Below are 19,174 nucleotides of genomic sequence, written 5' to 3' on the forward strand. Positions count from 1 at the left end.
CGCAGCCCTGTGTACATAAAACCACAATGAGATGAGGGGCTCCAGTACTTTTTGTCAGTGAGGAAGGGGAAATAATTTGTGCAGATCACTGAGATAGAGCTGTGTCATGGGGAATTTTACTGTAAGAGGTCTTCCCATCACTGAGTGAAATGCTGCAACTGCCTGAAGCCACGTCAGGCATCACTGCATTTGGAGAAATCACGGATGGTAGAGGAGAAGAGCTCACATAAAAAATATAGCCAGAGTCTTTTAGTGTGCATGAATCCTACAGTATCTCCTGAGCAGCACATAATCTTCGTACTAAGAGCTTTCCCTAGAGTTGAGAGAGATGTGGGGCTTCCCTTGCCTCAGGAAGAGGATAAATGCCAGTCATGCTTCTCTTCGACTTAGCTGTGATCTGTTTCTCTGGAATTTGCCAAGGTCTGTATTTTGCTGCCAGATCTGAAAGAATAGCTTGTAAAATGGGTGATGCTCAGCCCAGGGTCACACTGCAGGGACTTCTCCTTAACTTTCAGATCCTAGACTAGGATTTTGAAGGAAGTATTCGGGAGCACTGAGTCAGGCAGGTGAATGGAAGAAAAAATTCTCTTCTCTCCAGTGGCCAAGAGCTGTTTCCAAGCCTGGGAGCTGGAGCTGTTTCAGGGAAGGAGCAGCAAGCTGCACTGTGGGGGTGTGGGACTCCACTGTCATGTTACGATTTCTAGCTGCGCAGGGAGAGAATTGACCTCTGCAGTGTTGTTAGATCCCAGCTTTTAGCCCTGAATGCTGCTCATTATATGGAGTGACTCTTATCAAGGGAGATAAATACTTGGCATCACCGACTCGCCCTACTGCTGCTGCTGGTGTGTCCATGTTGGGCAGATGCTGAACCCAGGTGACCCTTGAGAGTGAACTGCTGCAGGCTGGGAGGGGGAGGAAGCCAGGCTGAAGCACTCTAGAGTTGAGCCAAAGGGATTCAGCTACTCTTTGGGAATTAAAATTAAATGTCTAATGTGGAAGTATGCTCAGGAGGACCCAGGGGTGTGAGGGGAATAAAGCAGTAGCTCATCATGGCATCTCTGCACTCTTGTCCTGCCTGCTGTCTCCACCTCTTCCCAAGGCTGCTATCTGGGTAGAGTGTGGTGTGTGTTGCACACAGCTAGAAAGAACCTGGAAACTTCCAGCTGGAAATGCAGAAAGAGCAGCCAGAGACAGAAATTCCCAGTACCCCCTTGCTGGGCTCTGCGATGCTCTGGGAGCACCTGCAGTTTTCCAAGTGCTCATCTCTCTTCATGTGAACTCCCAAGGACTCAGTTCAATTTATGTGTGGCCACAGTTTCCACTTGCATTTGAGATGGATGAAAGCAAGTAGTATAATTAGCAATTGCTCAGAATCCCACAGTTGTTCCTGGCAATGGAGGCAGCAACATGATATGAAGGATGTTTCTTCATGCATCGATAAAAAGCAGAATTAGGACATGGAACATGTTCTTAAAAATCTAAAATGACCTTTGAGCTCTAAATCACTGTTAGGCCAGGGAAGCGGCTTTTGGCTGCCAGATTAGCATCAATCCCCCCCTCCTTGCAGAAGGGAGTGCCTAGGAACAGATTGCTGACAGCTGTTGGAATTCAGGCTGTTGACTTCACCGAGCTGTAGTGGGGGCAGCAGGGGCTCCGAGAAGGTTCAGGACAGCAGGCACACCTCAGAGAGCCAGGAACCAGGACCTCACTGGGAGCACAGAGGGATAATTTAGTGTGGGATTTGTACAAAAAATGAGAGGGATGCTATTTTGGGAAGTCACAGGTCCTTAGGGATCTGCCAGTGCCTACAAAAAAAACCTTTGCCAGGCATGAGCATGGTTCCAGATGTTCGAGGCTGGAGAGGGAGCGGCACCACGCAGATGCTGGCGGGAGGAAAGCCGTGGGCGGCCAGCACAAGGAGAGCTGTGTGGGGCTGCACACAGGCCCTGTGCCAGTGCTCTCCTCACCCACTCAGGGGCAGAAGACCTCCCTGCTGTCCACTGGAAAATACCAGGGAAACGTTTCTGTCCCACTTAGGCTGGAGATCCTTGTTAGACAGGGAATGTCTGCTGTGAGCTGTGTCTTTGCTTGACTGTCACCTGGCTGCAACAGCTGGGAGGGCAGGAGACCTAAGGCTTCTGACAGGGTGGCAAACCACATTTGAGAAAAGAATTTGTCCGTTTTCTTCAGTTTTTGTCATAGAAAGGTCTTCTCTGCTAAGTGCTGCTCCCAGGGCTGTGTATCCCACAGCCAGACTGTGCAGCCCTGTCCTGCCCCAGGTCCCTGCCTTGGGAGAGCTTCCCTGGCACATGTGTCCCAATCACACTCTGTTGGAGCTGTGCAGTTGCCCAAGGCCCTGCTCATCGCACCTGTTCCACCTCCAGGAGTTTGCATTGGTGCCACCTGCAGCTCAGGCTCCCTCAGCAGTGTCTGCTCCCAGTGCCTGCAGCTCCTTCCCAGGTTTCTCTTTGTCCAACCTCACTCTGCAAGCTGCCTCTTTCTGCTGGCAGCATCCAGACTCATTCTTCCTCGCCTTTGTTAGCTGGAGTTCTTGTAATCAGAGTTTATTAGAAATCCACTGGGTTTGGGAGCAGCTTTGGATACCTCTGCCAAAACTGAACCAGATGTATATTTATTCCTGAACATTGTGCTGACATAAGAAAAAGCTCTTGCCCTCTGGCAAGCCTTGAAGCAGCAGCCAGACTTAACAACATGAGGTGGAGCTGGGAAGAGCAAGTCAGCACTGCAGAATGAAGGGCACAGAGCTACAGAACACTGGACATTGGGAGGAGGGAAGGGAGTGCACTTGGAGCAAAGGATAGGCCCCATGGTTGGGTGCACCAGGCCATTCCCTCCTCCACTGGGCTGAGCCACAGGCTCAGAGCTGAAGTGCTGCTGGCAGTGGGCTGAAAGGTGAGGCATTCCCAAAAAACACCCCCATACTAACACCAGCTCTTGTTCTGCACAGGAGAAGGGGCTGCAGTGCTGCTGCGTTCCTTGGAACCTCTGCAGGGCTTGGATGCCATGAGGGAGCTGCGCAGGGCCTCCAGGAAAGCACCCACCAAGCTGCTCAAGGACTGGCAGCTCTGCAATGGGCCCTCCAAGCTCTGCCAGGCATTTGGGATCGACAAGGCTTTTGACCAAAGGGACCTGACTCAGGATGCTGCCATCTGGATGGTGCCTGGACAGGACCCGCCAGGGGAGCAGGACGTGGTGACCACTACCAGGATTGGCATTGGCGACAGAGGAGAGTGGGCACAGAAACCACTCAGGTTTTATTTACGGGGAAACAAATTTGTGAGTGTTTTAGACAAGAAAATTGAGAGAGAGATGGCAGCAAGGGGACACTCCCCTTGCAGCTGACAAGTCTTGGAAGTGCCCCAGGGACCAGGACCTGAGCTGTGCTCTGTACAATGGCCTCAGGCTGCATCATGGCAGGTAGAGGGGCTTGGGTGTTTTTAACAATAAATGTACTTTGTCACAATGGATGGGGCAAGGTGGAGCTTTACTTGCAGGAGACTGGCATGGGCCTCCCAGCCAGAACTGAGGCTGGTTTTGGACACTTTGGACACTGAAGGCCACTTTCCCCCTTGCCAATGGATGCAGGCTTAATTAGGGTGGGTGAGAGGAGAAGGGTCACAGCTCTGTGCTGCTCCCGCCTCAGCTCCCAGCAGAGGCCAGTGCTTGGTTGCTGCAGGGGAATAGTAACTGGATGGCAGCAGAGCAGCCTGAAAGGATGGGAGCTGGGGGAGAAGGATGTAAAGGGGGGCTCTTACTGTTGTCTGCAACTACCTCAGGGGAGGGTATAGAGAAGACAGAGCCAGGCTGCTGTCAGACAGGATGAGGCAACAGGCCACCAGCTGGAAAACAGGAAGTTCTCATTAGCTCTATGGAAAAAATTTTCACCATGAGGATGGTCAAACACTGGAACAGGGCCCCAGAGAAGCTCTGGGCCATTCACACCTCCACAGGACAGGGTCCTGAGTGACCTGATCTAACACCTTTCCTTTGAGCAGAGACCCCTTCCAACCTCTACCTATCTGTAAGGTCCAGCTCGGAGAACAAGAATGGGTTTTGTTCATTTTCCCAGCTGCATTTGAAACCAGTTCAGAACCTACCACTGTGTGAACCCCCACACAATGAAAGCACTGGTGCAGAAGCCTGACTTGAGGTACAGAGGGGAAGAACGTCCAGGATTCAGGGCAGGACCTGCAGGACCGCAGCCACACTGGGTGGGTGACAGGGACACACCTCCCACCTCCACCCCCACCTTAAGGTTCCATACAATAAAAGGGCTCAAGTTTTTAAAAACTCTTGTCCCCATCCCATGAAAGAATTTGGTTTGGCCCCTTCTGAGCAGTCTTTTTTCTGATTGCAGTAGCTCACCTTGATGCTCAGGTGCTGGGGCTGGTTGAGACAGGGTCTACAGGGGTGTTGATCTGATTTTTAGGTTAGATACCGTTTTTTCCTCTTCTCTACCATCCCTGTTGCAGCTGCAGGGCCAGACTTGCTGAAGGAACCCTGAGTCATGGAGTAGCTCCCCCAGCACTTGACTGCTGGAAGGTAAGTCAGCTAAAGCTCCCAGTTTCACCCAGTTTGTGTGGGCAAGTGAAGCTGCTCCTGAGAGCCTGGAGCTCTGGGAAAAGCTCCAGGTGTTGTGCATGGTGTAAGGGAAGGTCTTCAGAGGGAGCCTGACAACCTTTTAACAAACCCGTAGAAGCCACACCACTATGGAGGTAAAGTTCCCCCTCCCTTCCCCAGGTATGCAGCACAGAGCAGTGAGCAGCTGTGGGGGACAGTGGCCTCACACAGGCAGGGGTGAGCTGGCACAAGCTCCTGCTGTCCCCAAGCCCTGGCATGTCCCAGGGCTGTCACCTCTTGTTCTGGCCCTGGCATGGCTGGAGGAGCAGTCCCAAACCAGAGCAGGAAATACAGTCCTGTATCTCGTTTTCCTGCTGGATAGCTTTACCCCAGGCCAGGGTCCCTGTCTGGTTCCCTGCAGGCACAGCCACGCTTGTGGGAGGGAGAGTGGAGGGGCAAAACAAGCCCTGGGGGACAAGCCCGAGTGCCCTTACCCCCAGCCTCTGGGTGGAACGTGTCCCTGCACCTGCAGCTTGGCCAGTGCCTTTCAGTCCTGCTCAACAACCAAGCTCGCACCCCCAGGCAAAAACTGGGAAACATGAAAACCCAGGAACACAGAGGCTGCGTGGTGGCAGTCCCTGCTCCAACAGACACTTGGGAATAAGGATATTGGGACAAGGAAAGAACGAGCTGTGACACAGTGACTCAGTCATTCATTCATGATTTCATGTTTACTTGTGATACTTTGTCTTCCCACCTCTGTCCTCGCTGCTGCTGCGAGATCAAACAGAATCCTTCAGTGCCCAGGGTCATTTCCCTACGAGCCAGGCCAGCTCCCCTGTGCCCTGGAGCAAGGCCATGCGTGCTGTGCCATGGGGACAGGTCTCATGGCTGAGTGTCCCAGCAGTCATGCTGGAGAGCAGAGGAGGCACTCTCGAGGCACCAGCATCCCACCCAAAGGTGACATTCTGCCAGCAGCACCGCAGCAGAACCCTCTTATCCCACTCTCACGATTCCTGGGGAGCACCAGGGCCAAGGAAGGGCTGTGAATGTAGCAGGGTAAGAATCCAGGCTGAGCAAGCACATGCTGTCCTGCAGCAGCCCCTGGAGCTTCGGGGAGCAGCTGGGACATCGAGGCACGGACAGGGACAACCTGCTGCGTGTCACGTGGCAAGAAGGAACTGAAACCACCTCCTTCAGTTTTTAGGCATCCTTTAGACTCCCAGCATGGAGAGTATGGGAAGCTGCCTCCCTCCTCTGTGCCAGCAGAGTCACTTCAGGAGAGACTGGAACACAGAAATGACGGGGTCCTCGTGGCTGGTGACCACCAGCACACTGCGGAACTTGTCAAACAGCATCAGGAGCTGGGAGCGCCGCATGTTCTCATTGTACATGATCTCCTCCAGGTGGTGCCGGCCTCGGAAGTAGTGCAGCAGCCTGCAGGGAACAGAGCAAGGCAGCACGTGGGCCAAAAGCAGCTCAAACTCATACTGCCACCCCCAAGGTCTCCTCCCCCATGGGATGCGAATCAGAATGTTGTTTGGGTTATGTCCCTCATTTGCATGAAAAGGGAATTAAATCATGCCTAGCACAGAAATCCTCTGGAAAAGGATGGGAGTTGCCCACTGTGGGGCTTTGCCAAGGTCCTCCTTGGATCAAGAGGTTTCCCAGCATTTCCCAAGATTGTAAATTTTCAACTTAGTTATAATTCCAGAAAGTGAAGAAACATAAGTGCCAACGAGCCTTGAGAAGTCAGGACATGGCAGATTTATTCCATGTTCTCTTAGCTGGGCCTAAACTGCCCTTTGTCACAGCTCTGCATCAGGGGCTTGGGTACCTGCGCTGCCTTTTAGAATTAAGAGCAATTTTCCCTCACAGCAGCACAAGGGGCTTTGTAACTACAGGTCCTGCACTCAGGGTTTGGGCAGCTTGGGTTGGGTGGAGCAGTGACAACAGGCTGATGGAAATTTTGGTGGTAGGCACCACAGAGAAGCTGCAGGAGTTACAAACCCCCTGAAGCCTATGCTCAAACCATGCTGGCTTCTTAAATTCCCTATTCTCTTTAGACAAAGACAACACTGATACCCCTTTGCTGGCCACCACCATGCTACAGCCATCAGAAAACCTTAGCCCTGCACAGTCAGTCACAGCAGGGTCCACGACAAACAGCACAAGTCCCCGATGGCTGAGGGCCCCTCCCCAGAGTTCCCTCTGAGCCATAATGCCAAGCCAGCCCCACAGATGAAGCCTGAGTTTCCTGCTCAGTCTCTCACTTGTCTCGACACCCTCCCAAATGTCACAGCCATGCTGCACGTGTGACTCAAATGCTCCCACCCATGAAGGCCCAAAGGCCAGAGTCTCTTCCCAGCTCCACAGCCAGCTGTGCCTCCACGTGTGTTCCACATCACACTCTGTGCTCCAGCAGCCTTTGCTCATGTTCCATTACCCATCTGCAGCTTCGTGCCAACTGACTGTAAAAATGAGTGGAGATGACATGATCTGTTTTCCAATCCATTCATACAGCCCCCATGCAGGAACAGCCCTCAAAATAAAAACTGGAGCACTCCTGCCTGTTTTGGAGGATGGAGTGGCTCGTGCTTTCCCTGCAGGACCAACGCCTGCCTGGCTGCCTCCTGCTGGGCACTCCCGTCACCCACCACCCTCACGGGTGACTGCAAAGAAGTCACTGTGCAACAAGAGCCCCTCCATCACACCCCCACTACACTGTGCAGAGGAGTTTTCACCTCTAGCCCAGTACCACGTGTGTTTCTCTGCTTCCCAATTTGCCACGTCCCTCCTCTCCCCCACGAGCTGTGGGCTCAAAGCAGGATCCTCACTGGCAGCCTGTAACTGGGCAGCCCCAGCTCACTGCCAACTCCCTCCTGCTGTTCCTCTGCCAGCTCTCAAACTGGCACCAGTATGGAGAACATAACTGCTGCCTCTGTACCTGCAGCACAAACAAACAACAGAGACAAGCTCCAGTCTTTCCCGTATCTGGGCTATGCCTTTTGCACTGTTTCCCACGGGGTATTGACACGAGGCTCGCTGGCAACCTCCCCAGGGCCAATGGCAACCGTGTGCACTGAGAAGTGGCCACTCACAGGGTAAGTTCAGTTCTTGGGTGTGTCAAAGCCAGACTGTTCCCTCAAGTATGAACAGAAACATTTGTATCTTACAACTCATATCACAGTTCACAAGGTGGTTTTGGGGATTCCTTCCCCTGTGCCAGTCTCATGTGCCCATGTGCTCATACCCTGGCTCAGCTCTCGTTCCATGCAAATAGTATGACCTGGCTTTCCACGGCAGCACAGACTGAGCAGTTTGCCAATAAATAAATCCATCTTATATTCAGAAAGAGTCTGGATTTGTAACTGGTCAAGACTAAATACTTTCCACTCCAATAAAAGCTAGAGAGGCTATTAAAGAATATCACAAAAATGCCAGCTGGAAGACACCCCCAAAGTCTAGCCCAGCATTCTGCTCCAGCAGGACTATTGCTAATGCTGTAGAGCTTTTTCAAACCCTTCAGAGATGGAGATCTGTCCACATGCTTGGGCAATCTGTCCTGGGCTGCACCACCCTCCCAGGGAGGGGTTTTCCCAAAAGTCCAAGTAGAATCTACAAAGCTGTCCTTGGGGCTTCACAGCTCCAGAGAAGGTGGGCACTGCCTTCACCTTTTTGGGCAATGAACATTTCTGGGACACAATCAGCATGATGGCACTTCTTGGGGCAGTGACACTGTGTTTGAGTCCCTCTGAAGCTGCACAGGTGTGTCTGTTGACAGATGTACACATCCAGATGCAGTGATGGAAGATCATTGCTTTCCATAGCTCATCACTGTTTTCCCCTCCTCAAGTTGCAAGAGCTGGCCCTCTAACAGCACTGGAGTGTTCCTATGCACTAAAAAGAAAAGAATTCTCCCAGACTAGCAATGCCAATATAATTAGCTTATTTCTGGCCAAGGAGATGTCCCTGCCACAGCACTGCTTGAAACCAGAGCAGAACTGTCCACAGCTCAGTGCTGCCAATGAGCATCCCTCCATGGAGTGAAGGATCTCACCTCCCAGTCTCAGAGCAAGACAAACCCTGAGAGCAACTCAGGGCTTGGGAGAGAAGCCATGAGTGAAGCCTCCAACTTCTTCAGGCTTCAAAAGCACTGCTTAATGTGCAGTGAGGAAGGCTTGGTGCACATTACTGAGGATCTAGATCAAAAACAACTTGTGTCCTTCCCAAGCTTACTCCTGGAAGGACATGCCAACCCTCCTTCAGTTGCACCTTAGGAAAGAACTTGGATTTAAATTCTCATTGGATGTTATGAGGGTTAATGCAGCCAATGCTGGAGCCAAGCTTTAGTAATTCCTTACTTCCCCTTAAGGTTTCGGCCTTCAAACATGGGCTGTGCACAGCCTGGACAGGCACCAGCACTCTGTGCTGTCCAAGTAACAAGGGACAGGCACTCAGAGGCACCAGCACAGAAAAATGTGCCAGGCTGAGCTTTATTGCTGTGCTGGAAATAGCCCATCCCTCTGTGTGTACACACAGCACCCTGGGAAGGGCAAATACCACAGGATATTTAGGGCACCAGTTGCGCATTTATAGCACTTGGCTCTGGAGGCAGCTATGAGAGCAGAGCTGTTGGCCAGGGCACAGCCCCCCCCAGGCTGCTGCTCCTACAGCAAAGGAGGGAGGGGCTGGAGCAGTACCTGCATGAGGGTACCCAGGGAGGTCAGCTCCTTCAGGCAGCTTCACCATGGTTTTTTCCCTTTCATTGAGAGCAACAGATTTACTCACTCATCTCTGATGGTTATGGCACAAAAAGAGAGAAAATACACCACAACCTACAAGTTGTGGTGTCTCATACAACCAGCAGTAACTAAGAGGGTCTGGCATGAACATTCCTACGTGCGCACGGCAGCGTCTGCCCACAGGACCCATCTGTTTATTGTATATTTATTGTTTAATCTGTTTATTCCTCTCTGTTGCCTCAGAGCACTCTGCACTTGTCAATTCAATCTGTAGCAGACTGGAAATTCAAACCTGATAAGGCCTGGGGATTTGCAAAAGAACCCAGGGCAGGAGCAAACTGCAAAATAAACATCACTCAGCTTCACAAAGAAATCAGTCATTTTTTGCATCTGCAGTTCAAAAGCTTCCAAATGGGCTGTTTTACCCCACTGAGGGTACTGAGAGGGGAGCAGTCATGACATCCTTTCCTCACAGATTCTCTAAGAATCTGCATCGTCACTGAACTGGTCCAAGGAGTTCCCCACAACTTCTGTCTTAAGCTATTAAATATCATTTTGTTTTTACTTTCCTTCCTCACTGGTTTTGCAATGACTTAGCTGGTAATAAAGAAAAAAACACTTCAGAGTTCTCAAGTGGCCAATGTTGCCTCCCAGTCAGAGCATATTCTCTGAAGAGTTGCAGAAGACAGAGACAAATAATTCAGAGAGCAATAACTACCCACAAGCTTTGAGAGCTCTGTCAAAGTCCCTGAGCTGTACTCTGCCACAGACAATGAAAGTATTTTCCTCCTATTACAGTTTCCCTAGGCTAGCTGACTGTATCCATCCTAGGGCATGAACCAGCTTTTCAGGGGATTACCAACTGAATCCAGAATATGGGACAGCTGCAGTCCTTGCCCCAGGTGGTTTTCTGCTCCACAAGTATGAAAACCAGTGAAAGTTGCATTCCAGTGATGCCACTGTGTTTTGAAATCCTTAGGAAGAAAAAGTCTTCCCCCGCCCTCCCTTCTTCCCAGATGGCTGCTTAGGAATTCATTCTGCTTTTAGCACGTGCAGAACCACATCGTGCCTGCTTTTGTGGTGTGCAAATTTCTAACAACAAAATGTGTGCTACTGATCCCACATCCTAATGCCTTTAGCTTAACTAACCTAAGCAGTGAGCTCTCATCACTGCCAAACACACCTTGGGACACTCACAGGCTGGTCTGTAAAAGTATTCAGGCTGGCTCTGTGTCTCTTATTTCCATGGAGTTTACAAACCATCAAATTAAGGAGAGCTGGCCTGAAAATACCAATGGACACAAAATGGCAGCATCAGTATCACTGGGTCTCTGCCTTGCCTGCTTAGAACAGTTTTTTAGGCTGTGCAGTTTTGTGTCTGCCATGTGTGCACACAGCAAAACTGGCAGGCAAACAGTGAGTCCAACTCCCTGATGCTCCTTCACACAACCAGGACTCTTTTGTTACCAAGTGTTGGTGTGCCACAAATATTAGTTTGTATTACAGATGAAATACAGGAACAAACCCCGAAGAATTTCTCCTCCAAATCCCCAGGCTAACAGGATTTGCTCAGACTCCACACCAAGCCTTCCATAAAGCAGGAAGGAGAAGAAACAATGACTGCGTCCTGCCCTGCTCACCTCGCAAACATGCGGAGATCTTCTGGATTCTGGGCAGCTGGGACATTCAGGATGGCTTCCCGCTCATGTTCCAACAGGCTTGCCAGGAGATTCTCCGTCATCCTCTTATTTAGGGGTGAGTCCCCACCAGGTATCAGCTCAGCACTGGAATTATCCATGCTAGGGCTTGTCAGAGTCATGTCATCACTACTGGCTATCGGGGCAAGAGAGAGACATACATTACACACAAAAGCTTTATATTCCTCAGCATAAGGATGCAAAGTTTATCAATTCAGTGCAGCAATTCTGTGCAGCCTTTCCAACTAATCCCTTTTCTCTGGAGAGCAGAGAAGGTGGGTCTCCAAGTGCTCCATGAATCTGCAATTAGTCATATGATAACACAGCACTTTTCTCAATGGGAAATTCAAATGTTTCAACAAAGTCATCAATTTGTGTGGAAAACTGTACTTCTGGAGACCATAAACAGTCCATAAAAAACATTTGGAAAGAGAATTCCCAGACAGCTGTGCTGGAATACCATGAAGTGGTAACATGAAAAGTCTAACAGCACAGAAGGTGGGAGCAGACAAAGAGGCCAAGAAGCAATATCCTCTTGTGAGGGAGAGCCAGAATAAGCAGATCACAGACTGATCTGACTCACGTTCCAAGATTTCTGCCCTAATTCATTACTCCTGTAAAAGCTCAAAGTTGTACAGAGAATCTCTCCCCATATCCAAGCCCAGCAGAGTTCTGAGAAGGCTGCTCAGAACAGCACAGGCAGGACAGTTTGGTGATTTCAGCACCATATCTGACTCATCCTCTCAGAAGAATGCTTTCCTGGAATCACCCTGAAGAATGGCACAGGGGAGATTAAAGAAATCAGGATACATAAACAGAAATCAGTCATTTGTGAGAACAAAGCCAGCTCTGTGTCTCCTCGGGTGGCTCTAATGGTTCTACAGCCCACAGAAATCAGTGCTGCTTGAACAAATTCTCACATTTTCTTTCTGTCCTGAAAACCAAAATCTGGGCAGTAATAGCAATGCAGCCAGAGGAACATAGGGGATACTTCTGAGTGCAGCAAGGGAGGAGGAAGATACTTTAAAAAAGAAAGAAGTACCTCTCATAAAAATATTTTACATGACCACATGAGAATTTGGCAAATTACAAAGCATTACTTCTTTCTAAAAAGAAGTCTAATAGCCCCTAGGACTTTCACCAGTGCCTAGTTCTAAATTTACGAAAGGCTGGACCTAATTAGCAAGTACTCCAACAAGAGGAGATGTCTCATTACCAAGGCCTGATGGCCCTTGGCAGCACTAAGGGAAGCTCTAGAAGTGAGGTGAGAACAGCAGAGAAAAGCATGCTCATACTTGGAGAGCCAAAGCTGAGAGCATTGGGGGTGCTCAAACTTCGTCCCCCAACCCTGGCAGTGAAGGGCATGTCCTCATCCTGGGCTCGGAACTCTTCCTCATTTGGGGGCACCATCAGGCACACGTAGGTGTGGAGCTGGATCAGGAGCCGGTGCTGGAGCATCCATATCACCATCTGGATAAGCTGGGTCTGCAGGGGGAGAAATGAGGGGTTAAACACCTGGGAAATGAGATACAGGAGGAAAATAACACACAAAGGGTACACCTGGTGAGTAACGAGTCACATGGAGAAATGCTTCTCGACCCACACAAGAGTTTATCCCTGTTCCAATCACAAAAAGGTGACCAGGCACAAACCTTCATCACACCCAGAGCCTCTGTGGGTGCTTAGGCTGCAGTGGAGCCTTTAGTGATCCACATCTTTATGCAACACTGACCAGCACAGCCTCGAAGGAACCTGCCCTGCCCCAGCTCCAAAACAGTTTGCTGGTTTCTACACAAGGGCCACTAAAATGTATATCACAGAAGGCTTAATCCCAGATGGTCAGATTGAAGCCCAGGCACCTCTAGAGAGCCAGAGAGAGGGCAGGGTGATGGGGCAGAGCTAAAGCAACCAGGAGAGGTGGCCAGGAATAGGAGCCCTTTGCTGTCAGATGGGAAACTGCTGATTAGCCATGGGAGATGCTCTGGAGATCAGAGCCTGACAGGGCTGGGCAATACAGAAGCAGCAGGAGCAGCAGCAGGAAGCCCTGGCAAGGGTCAGCAGCCTGAGCTGCCAAGGAGTCCCCTCTCAATGCAGAGTCACTATCCCTCTTTTCACCATCCCTCTGCTATATAGGGCCAAGCCAATAAAGGCACCTGGGTTTTCAGGCAGGCAAGAGACTCAAAAGCAATGAGATGTATTAAACATGCCCAACACCTGCTGGAGACCTGCACCATGGGCAGAGCCAGGGGCAACGTTTGCAGGGTCTTGGCATGGTCTGTTTTCACAAGTCTGGGAGGAGCCTTCAAAATGTATCATTGTGTCTTGATTTCTGCATAAAAAGCCTTTTCATATCACTGCAGGCAACTCTCATAGCAAAAGGCTCAGAACACAGTCACTGACAAGGCTGTTTGGGGACTTCATAGCAACCAACACTGTTTTGGTGAGACAAACACATGCAGCATGAGCTCAGACTCAGAAGGAAGCTCACTCTGCTGCGTTAATCATCAGGGTAACAGGCCAAATCGCAATAAAAGCCCCAAACCCAAGTTCATCAGCCCACATAATTTTCCTTTTTCCATAAATCTTGTAATTCTCAGTTCCTCCTCTGCTATCAAATCACAAAAGAAACCTCTTCTGTTTGCAGACAGACCCACACCCTGGCTTTTCAGGGATTACCACTTCTGGGGGCTCAGCGGATTTTAATCTTAAAACATATTATCTGGGATCGCCTTCAAACATCTATTTTTTGGAAAAGCCATAATTCATTTTACATGTTTAACAGAAAATCTACAGAAGAGGAAGGTTGGCAAAAGACACCAAAGACCTAATGCTTTGCTAACATCTGAAGGCAGCCTGGAAGAGCGAGGTTTACTCCAGTGATTACGTTGCTGAAATCCTTCCTTCCAGACGCAGGCCTGGATGGAAAGATGGCTCATTAATTTTACTTACATTTCCAACCTGTTGGCACACAGTGACGTCTGATTAGCAAATGAAAGAGGTCTGCACGTTTCAGAGCACAAAACAACCCTGGAAAAATCCAAGGAGACAGGAAGACAGGCTCTACCAGACCTACAGAAGCAGTGGGTTGGGCCTGATCCAGACCAGCCTCCCCTGGTCACTCTGGTGGTTCCATGAATTACAGAAATAGCCAATTTCTTTTGCTGCAGCTTCATGTGCATGGAGAGTCTCATCCAACCCCCTCTAATCCTGCATGTGCACCATCACCTCCACACCCTCGTGGAAATACCTAGAAAGCCACCCTGAGCCAGAAGCTATGGCCCAGTGGAACAAGAAGCCAGGCAGCAGAGGTGTTACAGCTTTACAGCCAAAACCTTGTGCAGCCAGCCCCTGTCAAACACCTTTGTGCCGTCTCTGGGTGGGAGAGTTGGAGATCTGTGACTAATCTGAGAACTAGAGGAAACTCATCTTCCATCCTGAAGTAAGCTTGATCATCCCTAGACCACAGAGACTGATGATCCCTGACATTTTTCTGTATTCAGACAAACTAACTGGTACTTCTTAAAACCCAGTCCTAGAAAAAGCCCAAGTGCTGCAGCATCCTGCAGTGGCCCCTGCCCGTGATGAACTTTGTGCCACCACTGCAAGTGCCTCACACCATTCCCACTTCTTCCAGGTTTAGACCCATTTCTTACCAAAAGAAGTGTGGAAGTGCAGAACTGTTTTCCCAGATCAGGTCTAGCAAGGGTTTTGCTAACACATGCTGCTGCCTGTCCTTCTGGACACGAGCACTGCGTTTCTCTTCGCTGTCCATCTGCTCCTCCCAAGCTCCGATGGAGCTCACACAGGGCTGCAGTAGCAGAGGCTGCCCTGCACCATCAGTGCTGTGCTGGCTGGAACTGCTGCACCTCCCCCAGGGGTGCAGGGTTATCTCTGGGCCTGCTCTCAGGGCACTTCATTAGAGCTTGGCTCCTTGCTGAAGCCAAAAGGGCTGGGAGCAGCTTCCCAGGCAAGGATATACTTCATCCCAGGACTGCTTGCCTCAGTCATCCTCGTTCACATCAGGAATCCAGAGCCAGGATTTTTTGGCTGAAACAGCAGGATTGTGATGGAAATATAAAGTGAAACATTTTCTGTTGCTTAATTTAACTACCAATTCAATCTAAATTTCATCCATATTCCTTTCATGCTTCCTGTCTGCCCGTGCTGCCTCTTTCCAGCCTTCTCTGAGGGGGTGCTGTCTGCTGCAGCAGCCACATCTGGCTTGTTCCTGCTGGCACAGAACAGCCCAGGGCCATTCCCAGAGCAGTGACAGAGTGTTGTCGAGCAAGGCACTGGTACAATGCCCTGCTTTGTGTTCACTGGCACAAGCAGAGATGCTGCACTGGCTTCCAAAAACATGGCACTGCGCATCAGCCCAGCTGGGCACTTCAGGATGGCCAGAGATCAGCCCCAAGTCTTGGAGGGACAAGATCCAGCATTCCTTATTCTCTGGGGCCATTTGTAAAACTCTTGAGAAATGTGTTACATTTCCTGCAAGGATTCTTTAAGACTGTTTTCTTTCCCAGGCCTAAAAAGTTAAGGATAACTGGGAGTAGCAACAGGTTCAGGAAAGGGAAGGGAAAATAGCAGCCTAGAAGCAGTCAATCCTAGCTTGTTTCTCACTACGTGAGGAGACAGTTAAAACACAGCTTGTTTTGCCTACTGAAGCACACAAGCCCCCTTTCTCCAACCTGGATTATCCAGTTATTTGACACAAACCCTCTTCAAGGTCTGACTTGAGAACTGAGGGCTGCCTTGGCTCAGGATGATGACGCCTTCAAAGCCACTGGGGCGCAGGGATGTTTGCTGAAATGTATTACCTTTCTTTAGCATTCAAACCACGCTGTTTCATGGAAAACAGATCAGCTATTAAAACTTCTCCCTGTTTTACAGGAAACAGACTCTGAAAACTCCTACTGATGTAGGATGAAACATTTACTGTCTAATGTTGCCATTTTAATCACAAGGTGACAGCTCTGAATTCTCAGCTTCACCATTCCCTCCATTCAGGCCTAACATGACATACTCCTTTAACTTACTGTGCTAAACCCCTGATTTCATACCCAGCCCAACTGAATATAAATGCATCTTAATCCTACTTCCCTACCTCTGCCAACAAAAGCTCCCGTGGCTCCTAATGCCTTCCAGCAGAGCAGCCCCATGTGCAGCGTGGCTCCCTGAAGACACAGCTGCCCATTCAGGGTGTGCAGGCAGCTCCCCTCCCACTCCATCCCCTGACACATTTTCCTGCCTCATTTTCCATGAGCCCTGCACAAAGCTCAGCACGTTTTCTGCAGGCACAAGGCAGAGGCCTCATCTCCCTGTGCCTGACTCCCAGCAGGATGGCCCAGACTGACTAAAACAAAAGTGAAAAGTTAAACAGATTTTGTTCAGCAGCAGCTGTCCTGCTTTCCCATCTGTTTTTCTGGGGTTTTTTTTCCTGCAGTTATCCATATCCCATCAAGGGAGAATTAGAGAACCACAATAATAATGACAATGTGCATTATGATAAAGGGGATGCAGGAAGAAAATAGGATGTCTAATTCACCTAGGAACACTCCTTACAGGTGGGAAGATCCCTCCTGCTAGTCCATGTTTGTTCAAGGCAGGGCAGAGTGATGTTACAGCTTCTGAAGCAGATGAACTAGCTGAGGTCACAGTGCAGAGGAGGGGAAGCTACAAACATCATCCCTAACTCTTGGTTTGCAAAGCAACTTAGTGCAGAGTAGCTGGGTAAAGAAATTTGATGCTGGACAAAGAAATCCTTATCCTGAAAAGCAGGCCAAAGCCTTGCCCTGCACCAGCAGCAGTGCCTGGTACAGATCCTGCCAGTCAACACGTGCTGACCTGAAGACTTTGGGTCACCAAGTGCTCCTATGCTTTCCCCGGAGGTTTGGAAGGCATGTGCACCCCACTGAGCAACCCCAGAGCTCCACCCCAGGTGGGCTCTGCACTCAGAGCAAGGCTGTGCCACTCAGAGGAGGAAAGCACAGGGACACGAGCCAACAGCCACAGGCAGCAGAACAGGGACAGCTTCTTTGGGGTCAGAGTAGAGGGGATACAAACTGCTTCTTTTCCAGTGAAAACACCAAAAGGCAAGATGAGTTCCCTTCTGTATGAGCTCCCCACCCCTTGGCTGCATCCTGGTGAGATCCAGGACAAACCTAGGCACTGCAGCAAGTCCTGGTGATATTACAAGGCACAATGGGGCTAAGAGACAACTCACTGTGAAATGGAGAGAACAGCTTCTGCTTCCCTCACCCCCCACAGCTGCACAAGCTGTGCAGAAATCACCTCCCTCTGCGCCAGCCCTGGAGCTCACTGGATCTCCCCAAGTGAATTCCACCTGCTAACCTGGCAGAAGACTTGTGCAGATGAAACAAGTTGAATGAATGGAGTCAGTCAGGACAGGAGCCAGAGCTCTAGGAATGGGAAGAGGGAAGGGAGGAAGGCTCGTGTGTGCACACACCTGGGAGTGGGAAAGAAAAGCAGGGCCTCGGCTCAACACCACCAAGACCTCTTTAGGTCAGCTGAGCTGAGGGCATGGGCTCATCCTCACCCTGCTGCAACACTGCTGTCCCAGGAAAGCCATGGAATCCAAGGGAAACACAGAGAAAGGGAAGCAGCAGGGAGCACCACAGGGATACGAAAACCTTCTCAACTGACAGATACACAACTGCCCAGGGTCCCACTGCAATACACTGCTCCTCATCACAGGCAAGACAAGAGATCAAGATGACACAATCAGGACTTTCAGTCTCTGGCACAGGGCACGGCTGAGAGCACTGGCAGGCCAGGCACACACCACTCACTTGACACCTCCTACCTACTTGACAGGCAGACAGCAAAAGCAGAACACAGCCATGCACTCCCAAGGCAGTCTTGTCCTTGCTCAGGTTGTTCATATGTCCTACCAGCCCAAAAATACCACAGCACACCAGGTATAAAAATGACTGTCACATTTTTTTCATCTACCCAAAGGAATAGAGGAATTCCACTCGTGCAATGGTAATTGAACACAAATAACTTTGTCCCCTTTCAAATCAAGCAATATTTTTGTATAAAAACAGGAAGGGCTCTAAGAGCTCTCCTGTTTCCTATCGTGGGCTTTATTAATGCCTTCTGTATTCTTTACCCATCCAGAAGCATATGCCAAACGCAGGGAGCCAATCCCATGCTTAAGAGAAGAATCAGATGGGATGGATGCCATGGATGCCATGAGGCCACAAGAGCTTCTGCAGAAGATCCAGCCTCTCCCACAGTACTGACCCTCCAGCACACTGACCTTCAGGAGAACAGACAGTGCCCTCAGCCTGATGAAAAGCACAAGGTAACCTTTAAAGCTAAAATACCTCACATCCCCTCCTGTGCACACAAAGAACAAAACTACACAGAAAGTCCCACCTTTGCTAATTTTTTTCAAAGGCAAAGCGAGTACATTTTGACAATATTTACAGTTCAGAGTACAACATCTTTTATCACAGCACAGCGGAACAAAAACCCACCCACATTTCATTAGATTAATTGCTGTATTGATTAGATCTCTGTTAATTACAACTGGAGCCTGACCACTTCAGGGCAGGGATTGGAGTCACGTCTCTTAAAAGATTAAAAAAACAAAAAATAATACAAGAAGTCCTACATAGGTAAATCAAAGTAGAAGAAAATGTACTGATATGAAAATACATAAAAACTCTCTTCAATCTAAACTCCCCCAAGAACTGTCACACTTTGCTTTATCAAAAAGCCACAGCTTTTCACAGCATCATCCTTCATCTTCCAATAAGGCTGAAAGGATGATGAAAGCAAGCTGTGCTGCTGACCCTTAGGACCCCAGCACAGACAGGTGAGCAGCAGAGGGAAGGTACACACTCTAAAAAAACACTTTAGCACTCCATCAGCTCTGGCAAGCATTTATTGCACCCTTCTTTCAAGGCATAACCGCAGTAGTAAGTGGCAGACTTTTATTTGTGTATTTTAAACAAAAGTAGGACATCTGAGAACAACCAGAACTATTGAAGGAGAAGTACTGAGGCAAGTAATTAATTTTAAAAGAATTACTAAGAATGTCTCCTGAAGCTACTGCAGCTAGAATAAAATTAATGCTATGGCTTCAGCTTCAAATTTCAGGACACTTACTTGTCTGTAACT

At 49.6% G+C, this 19,174-nt stretch overlaps 2 protein-coding genes across 6 annotated transcripts in view; one reads left to right on the plus strand and one right to left on the minus strand.

The window, feature by feature from the left end:
• MPG (N-methylpurine DNA glycosylase) overlaps positions 1-3,486 on the plus strand; it is a 12,807-nt gene extending 9,321 nt beyond the window's left edge. Inside the window, exon 5 of the mRNA XM_008639054.2 lies at positions 2,969-3,486. Within this exon, the coding sequence (XP_008637276.1) occupies positions 2,969-3,363 (395 nt within the window). The 3' untranslated portion in view covers positions 3,364-3,486. The remainder of the gene's footprint in view (positions 1-2,968) is intronic.
• A 1,802-nt stretch (positions 3,487-5,288) lies between these two features.
• The window catches only part of NPRL3 (NPR3 like, GATOR1 complex subunit), a 40,699-nt gene continuing 26,813 nt past the window's right edge, over positions 5,289-19,174 (minus strand). For 4 of the 5 annotated variants that reach the window (XM_008639056.2, XM_017741277.1, XM_008639055.2 and 1 more), the window contains 3 exons: positions 12,319-12,508; positions 10,967-11,159; positions 5,575-6,018 (listed from right to left, as the gene is read on the minus strand). In XM_008639056.2, coding sequence (XP_008637278.1) covers positions 5,853-6,018; positions 10,967-11,159; positions 12,319-12,508 — 549 coding nt within the window. In that variant the 3' untranslated portion in view covers positions 5,575-5,852. Of the gene's footprint in view, positions 6,019-10,966; positions 11,160-12,318; positions 12,509-19,174 lie in introns of all 5 variants that reach the window. The other variant, XM_017741276.1, reaches the window with a different exon arrangement.

This window comes from Corvus brachyrhynchos, unplaced genomic scaffold (genome assembly GCF_000691975.1).
Source record: "Corvus brachyrhynchos isolate BGI_N302 unplaced genomic scaffold, ASM69197v1 scaffold58, whole genome shotgun sequence".
Taxonomy (NCBI): domain Eukaryota; kingdom Metazoa; phylum Chordata; class Aves; order Passeriformes; family Corvidae; genus Corvus; species Corvus brachyrhynchos.